General features: G+C 39.8%; 1 protein-coding gene across 3 annotated transcripts in view; it reads left to right on the forward strand.

The window, feature by feature from the left end:
- Positions 1-7308, forward strand: part of MAPKAPK3 (MAPK activated protein kinase 3) — a 75568-nt gene extending 68260 nt beyond the window's left edge. For all 3 annotated transcript variants that reach the window (XM_081316809.1, XM_081316811.1, XM_081316810.1), the window contains exons 9-11: positions 4038-4123; positions 5885-5965; positions 6881-7308. In XM_081316809.1, coding sequence (XP_081172935.1) covers positions 4038-4123; positions 5885-5965; positions 6881-7039 — 326 coding nt within the window. In that variant the 3' untranslated portion in view covers positions 7040-7308. The remainder of the gene's footprint in view (positions 1-4037; positions 4124-5884; positions 5966-6880) is intronic.
- Positions 7309-8120: the final 812 nt, after the last annotated feature.

Raw genomic sequence — 8120 nt, forward strand, 5'->3', positions numbered from 1 at the left:
TTGCCTCATCTGGGCTAACAAATCTAGTCATCTTTTGAGGGCCAAATTTCTTAACTGTTCCAGGCTTGGCAGCAGTGGATGACATGTCTCCTCAACCAATGGAAAATGGTTCATTCAGGAGCAAGGAAACTTTGGCCTTTCGGATATTGGTTATGCTGTCTGAAACTGAAGTCCCACAACACTTGGAGAGCCATAGATATCCTATCATAGCTTAAAGAAATCAGAGAGGAGGGTGATCTGATGATTTCAGTTGATAGAGCTCTAATTCCACATCATGTTCCCCCCCCCCCGTTTCAAATTTCTCTCCTCCCTGTAGAATTAAAATATTGCAGCAGTTAGGGTATTGATCTAAAAGTGAGGAGAAATGTATTTGTTTGTCAAATTTATTTTGTCAAATGTATATGGCCTTCTCACAAACAAATAGCTCAAGGAGGCTATATCACAAGGCTAAAAACAGTAATTAATAATTATTAAAACAAATTTGTTATAAAAATATTTAGAAACTATTATAAGCTATGAAGATTCATTTGGTACCAGTAATATATCTTTCCCCTTCATGGATAACTGCCTTGTCGTGGCGAAGGGGCTTGCGTAATTCAATGAAGCTATGAGCTATGCCGTGCAGGGCCACCCAAGACGGACAGGTCATAGCAGAGAGTTCTGACAAAACGTGATCCACTGGAGAAGGAAATGGCAAACCACTCCAGTATCTTTGCCATGAAAACCCTATGGACAGTACCAAAAGGCAAAACGATATGACGCTGGAAGATGAGCCCCTCAGGTCGGAAGGCGTCCAATATGCTACTGGGGAAGAGCAGAGGGCTAGTACTAGTAGCGCCAGAAAGAATGAAGCGACTGGGCCAAAGCCGAAAGGACGCTCAGCTGTGGATGTGTCTGGTGGTGAAAGGAAAGTCCGATGCTGTAAAGATTTTTTCTCCATAGGAACCTGGAATGTAAGATCCATGAATCAAGGAAAGCTGGACGTGGTCAAACAAGAGATGACAAGACTGAACATCGACATCTTAGGTATCAGCGAACTAAAATGGACAGGAATGGGTGAATTTAATTCAGATGACCATCAGGTATACTACTGCGGGCAAGAATCCCTCAGAAGAAATGGAGTAGCCTTCATAGTCAATAAAAGAGTAGGAAAAGCAATACTGGGATACAATCCTCAAAATGACAGAATGATCTCAGTTCGAATCCAAGGCAAACCATTCAATATCACAGTAGTCCAAGTCTATGCCCCAACCACCAGTGCTGAAGAGGATGAAATTGACCAGTTCTATGAAGCTCTACAGCACCTTATAGAACTAACACCAAAAAATGATGTTCTTATCATCATGGGGGATTGGAATGCTAAAGTAGGAAGCCAAAAGATAACCGGAATAACAGGCAAGTTTGGCCTTGGAGTACAAAATGAAGCAGGGCACAGGCTGATAGAATTTTGTCAAGAGAATACGATGGTCATAGCAAACACTCTTTTCCAACAACCCAAGAGACGGCTCTACACATGGACATCACCAGACGGTCAACACAGAAATCAGATTGACTATATGCTCTGCAGCCAAAGATGGAGAAGCTCTATACAGTCGGTAAAAACAAGACCAGGAGCTGACTGTGGCTCAGACCATGAGCTTCTCCTTGCAAAGTTTAGGCTTAAACTGAAGAAAGTAGGGAAAAGCACTAGGCCAGTCAGGTATGAATTAAATCATATCCCTGTTGAATATACAGTAGAGGTGACAAATAGATTTAAGGAATTAGATCTGATAGACAGAGTGCCTGAAGAACTATGGACAGAGGTTCGCGACATTGTACAACAGGTAGCAACCAAAACCATCCCAAAGAAAAAGAAATGCAAGAAAGCAAAATGGCTGTCTGAGGAAGCTTTGCAAATAGCTGAGGAAAGGAGGGAAGCGAAAGGCAAGGGAGAAAAACATAGATATGCCCAATTGAATGCAGAATTCCAGAGAATAGCTAGAAGAGATAAGAATGCCTTCTTAAATGAACAGTGCAAAGAAATAGAAGAAAACAATAGAATAGGGAGGACCAGAGATCTTTTCAAGAAAATTGGAGAGATGAAGGGAACGTTTAATGCAAAAATGGGCATGATAAAGGACCAAAATGGCAGGGACCTAACAGAGGCAGAAGAGATTAAGAAGAGGTGGCAAAATTACACAGAAGAACTATACAAGAATGAGCTTAACGTCCCAGATAATCACAATGATGTGGTCACTGACCTCGAGCCAGACATCCTAGAATGTGAGGTGAAGTGGGCCTTAGAAAAGCTGAGCAACAACAAAGCTAGTGGAGGTGACAGTATTCCAGCTGAGCTATTCAAAATCTTAAAAGACAGTGCAGTAAAAGTGCTACACTCAATTTGCCAGCAAATTTGGAAAACTCAACAGTGGCCACAGGATTGGAAAAGATCAGTTTACATTCCAATTCCAAAGAAAGGCAGTGCCAAAGAATGTTCAAACTATCGCACCATTGCACTCATTTCTCATGCTAGTAAAGTCATGCTTAAAATCCTACAAGCTAGACTTCAGCAGTATGTGGATCGAGAACTACCAGAAGTACAGGCAGGATTTCGAAGAGGCAGAGGAACTAGAGATCAAATTGCCAACATACGCTGGATCATGGAGAAAGCTAGAGAGTTCCAGAAAAACATCTACTTCTGCTTCATTGACTATGCTAAAGCCTTTGATTGTGTGGATCATAACAAACTGTGGCAAGTTCTTAAAGAGATGGGAGTACCAGACCATCTTATTTGTCTCTTGAGAAACCTATATGCGGGTCAAGAAGCAACAGTGAGAACTGGACACGGAACCACTGATTGGTTCAAAATTGGGAAAGGAGTCCGGCAAGGCTGTATACTGTCGCCCTGCCTATTTAACTTATATGCAGAGCACATCATGAGAAAGGCAGGGCTAGATGAATCAAAAGTTGGAATTAAGATTGCCGGAAGAAATATCAACAACCTAAGATACGCAGATGATACCACTCTAATGGCAGAAAGTGAAGAAGAACTAAAGAGCCTCTTGTTGCGGGTGAAGAAGGAGAGTGCAAAACTTGGGTTGAAACTTAACATTAAGAAAACCAAGATCATGGCAACTGGCCCTCTCAATTCCTGGCAAATAGATGGGGAAGAAATGGAGGTAGTGACAGATTTTGTTTTCCTGGGCTCCAAGATCACTGCAAATGGGGACTGTAGCCAAGAAATTAAAAGACGCTTGCTCCTGGGGAGGAAAGCCATGGCAAATCTAGACAGCACACTAAAAAGCAGAGACATCACCCTGTCAACAAAAGTGCGTATAGTCAAGGCTATGGTCTTCCCAGTTGCAATGTATGGCAGTGAAAGTTGGACCATAAGAAAGGCTGAGCGCCAAAGAATTGAGGCCTTTGAACTGTGGTGCTGGAGAAGACTCCTGCGAGTCCCTTGGACTGCAAGGCGATCAAACCGGTCAGTCCTAGAGGAGATCAACCCTGACTGCTCTTTAGAAGGCCAGATCCTGAAGCTAAAACTCAAATACTTTGGCCACCTAATGAGAAGGAAGGACTCACTGGAGAAGAGCCTCATGCTGGGAAAGATGGAGGGCAAGAGAAGAAGGGGACGACGGAGAATGAGGTGGCTGGATGGAGTCATTGAAGCAGTAGGCGTGAGCTTAAATGGACTCCAGAATATGGTAGAGGACAGGAAGGCCTGGAGGAATGTTGTCCATAGGGTCGCGATGGGTCGGACACGACTTCGCAGCTAACAACAATATATCTTTATCGTGGCTGCTAACTTTAGAGAGGAAATTGCTATGCGTGGTCTTGTGCTTCTGGGTGAAAGGCAGGATATAAATGGGAAAGGATGAGCAGTTCTTAAATATAAGAATATGAATATGACATATTCATTCATTGGTGCCCTTTGTTCTAATTTGACAGAAGAGGAAAAGCGACTAGAGTGCATGGATATTCTACAATATTTTTCTTGTATAATTTTACAAGCTGTTATTGCCTAAGTTACGTTTCCATTTGTATTTCTTTTCTAGCCAAGCAGCTCATTCGTTTATTGCTGAAAACTGACCCAACAGAGAGAATGACCATTTCTCAATTTATGAATCATCCCTGGATTAATGTGAGTCCTGCACGATGGTCTGCCTGTGTCTTCATGTGGGTTCTAGGCAGCCTGCTGAGAAGATTTAGCACATTGCTAATTGAACTAAGGCTCTATCTGTAAAAAAGAATATAATTTCTCCATCACAGTATGAGGGAACACTTGCGAGGGTAGAGGGGAAAAAAAACCTCTCTGTGAGTGGCACTCGAGGACATTACACCCCCAACCCAACTGCTCTCAGCCAGATTTAGCTTTCATTGCAGTGCACACATTCTCTTTCTCTCATTTATAAAAAGCTACATTACCTCATCAACGTAGGACTTATTATTAGACCTCCAAGGCACCATCGTGCTACACAGTGTTGATATGAATAGAGACCTCCTGCGTTGGGGGCGTTCTCAGTTTTTGGCAGAGGACTGGGAAAACTCAGGATAGGGAAGGGGGAGGCTTAAGCACAGCTCTCTTAGAAAAACCACACCAGAGTTGTTTCTGATGGAGATGCCAGCTAACTAAAAGGCTCTGGGAGTGGAAAAGAGCAAGCTGCTGCTGAAGTTTTCCATCTGCATTCTGCCAGGCAAAAGACACCAACATTTTCTGTACTGGATTCTCACATCTATCAATGAACTTCAGATAGCTGCTATAAACATGTATTTATATCCTTGCTAAGGAAACTCAGTCTAAAGAAATTAAATGCCTTGTGTACTCTTTCTCTTACGAGAGACGAGGTCCAGAAGAGCAATTTGAGTGCTATATGGAGCAAATGGTGAAGTAGAGAGCTGTCATTTCTCTCAACCCAAAGGGAATGTAGGCTGAAAAGGAATCTCAGCCTCAATAAGAAGGCCTCAAAGTTAAGCAGACAAATGAGTTGAACCTATTTAAGAGGAGAAAGTCCTGCTTTCTTTCCAGTCCCCAAAGTTGAAAGTGAAGTATCAAGTTTTAAATTTTAAATTTCTAATATAAACAGTTCTGGAGAGTCGTAGAATTTTTATGTCTACGTTTCTATGTCAAGAAACTGTTCTAGCCTCTGCCATTCCTCTGAGCCAAAAACCACATGTGGAAACACTGACATAGGTCACAGTGCAGAACTGGTTAATTTGGACACGAGAGATGTCAGTTGATCCAAGAAAAAGTGTAGGCTTAGCCTTTGATTCAAGTGTTGGGTCAACCTCATTGTAAGCAGAATTTACAAAGTAAAATGTAAGTGTAGCTATGATAAGAGCTTTTGTTTTTAAAACTTATCTTCCTGACAGTTCCAGTTCTCATTCAGCTATGTGGCCTATAAATGAAAACATTTTAAAAAAGGAGAATGGGAGCTTGATGTTAAGAGCTGCAGAATTTCACACTGAGATAAGAAGGGCAAAACCAAATTATATTATGAAGAATATGGTTTTGAGCCTTATGATGAGGTGTGAGATTTAGTTTGGGGAAAAGGTCTATCTGGAAGCTGAGAAGCAGAAGGGGATACGTTGTACTTTTTCCTGCTGCTGCAAGCTTATCCTCCTTTGACAAATGTTTGCTGGGGGAAGCAGGAGGAGCTGAAATGTGATTTTCTCCTCCAGTTTTTAGCAAGTTAATTGCCATATTCTTTTTGGAAGTTATGCAATTTTGCGATTATGAAAAATACGACTGTCTCCCAAAATGCAGCCGCCTACACTCTTTCTCACATAGCTTAGGAGACAAGTTTCTACATTTTAAACACGGCTTCTTTTTTTAAGAACAGTTAATGGTTAGTGTGTCAACAGTCTGTCACAAGAAATCTTCTCTGTTGATTGCTTCTCTTAGCAATCCATGGTGGTGCCACCAACCCCTCTTCACACTACCCGAGTCCTGCAAGAAGACAAAGACCACTGGGATGAAGTGAAGGTAATGTTTGTGTATGTGTAGAGTTGGGTGGAGATGCTCCTTTTTATGGATCGTTGAAAAAATAATGTTCTCTCCAACTGTTTATAACCCCAAGTAGCGTGAACATACCTGCAACTCATCATCTTTTGCACAATGGTTGCTAAAACATAGGCAGATAACCGGTTGAGAGAATTACTAGTTAGGCACAGAAGGACAAGCAGGGTTTAGTGGCAGGGTGGGTGTTTACTTTTTATATAAACTTTAGCAAAAAGGTCCGCAACAGCTAAAAGCCAGAATTTTTACTTTATTTTTTCTTTAGTATGCTTTTTCAAGTAGAAAGTTTGGAGGGTTTTTTTAAAAAAATAAATGTGCTAGATATGTCCAAATATTTACACACTTTATTAAAAAAAATCTTCTGTTCTTTGGAAAATAATGGGAAAATTGTACTGTTGGTGTTTGTCCAAAAGTTCTGGGGGTTACAACAAAAGCATGTATATCACTTGTGAGGTATCCACTGTGATTCACTCAGTTCCAACGAGAATAGGCAGCTTGGTCTTTCAGATGTTTTGGACTTTCAGTACCCACTTCACTCTATCACTCGTGTTTTCTAGAAGTTTTCCAATGCCAGGTTGGCTTTGACATAGGAAAACATTAAATTCCAGATACACATGGACAGCATTAAAAATATATTACTTTGCTGAATGTTCCTTATAAGATTAATTTGGTTCTTGGGGTTTTGGTCACTAATATGTGATATTTAATCCTACATATATTTTTTTTATTCATTACAGTCTACTACATCTGGTATATAGCTTTTGTGGGGCATCTCTACAGTTGTTAGTTACCCTTGGCTGAGATCCTTCCTTCTGTAGATATAACAGAAGATGGGGGTTTTTTTTCCCTTTAAATTTCACTATTACTTCTTGTGTATTTTAGGAGGAAATGACTAGCGCGTTGGCAACCATGAGAGTAGACTATGATCAGGTAAAAATTAAAGATTTGAAAATATCCAACAATCGGCTCCTCAACAAACGGCGTAAGAAACAAAAACAAGGAGGCACCTCAACTGCGTCAGCTGGCTGCAACAACCAATAAAGATGAGAGAAATAAAATGAAATTATTAATTGAACTGAAATAATCTCTCACATAACTGAAACACAAAAGCGTGTGACAAGAACTTTTTATTTCAATGCACTGGGTTGTTTTTTCTACGAATTTTTTCCCCAATCATTCTATATTACATTTTAGTATACTTTACCTAAGGAGCTGCAACAAACCTATCAATGAACTTTGGATAAATATTTATTGTGGGTTCAGTGCTTACAAAAGCACAGTCACAACAAGAAATTCTAAATCTCTTTTTTTCATATAAAGCAATTAAAGCATCCATCTGCTTAACTCTCAGATGAATTCATAAGGAAATAAATGTGCTTAATTTAGACTGGATTAGGCTGAATCCATTCAAGAAATAGATTAAACCATGCATAAAGCAAAGGAGTAAAAAGATCAGGTCATTACAAGAAGCAATCAGAAAGTTATGAAAATGTAAGTTTTTCATATATTTGTTTGATTTTCATTGTGCATTTCAATTTTATTTAATGTTCTTATCGGGTTAATGCTCTTATTTTATACACTGTCCATCTGTATAAGGAAGCATTGCTTTTTAGTCTTTGGGAAATATTTACAATTTCAGGCTTAAGGGATTATTACAAGCTTGTTTCCATGCACACAGTTTTCTTACATTCAGATCAGTGTAGGTTAAAAACAGTGTAAATTAGTCATACATGGTGCGGGCACACTTTTTTTTTTAATGCAGGAAACTTTCATTGGCTGCCTTGTAGGATCTTTGTAGCAAAACAGATATGAATGCAGTTGCTACATTTTACGATTTAGATGTTCCATTTCCTTGTTTATATATAGGCCATAATTTATTATTATCACAGATTTTTTTCAACTGCTCACTTTTAAGTATCAAAAGATTAATAAACCAAAATATTATTGTCTCAGCATCCACAACTTTGCACAAAGATTTTAGTTGAAATTTTACACAGTTCAGAAGGAAATGATTCCCAGGTGCATTATGATTTTTACTAAAAGAACCAAGATAGGCAGGCGGTACAGGTAAAGGGTGCCCTTTTTATATTCTTTTCCAGTGGTAGAGAGCTTCAAGTGATCT

The sequence above is a fragment of the Vipera berus genome (genome assembly GCF_964194415.1).
Source record: "Vipera berus genome assembly, chromosome: 2".
In the NCBI taxonomy this organism is placed as follows: Eukaryota; Metazoa; Chordata; class Lepidosauria; order Squamata; family Viperidae; genus Vipera; species Vipera berus.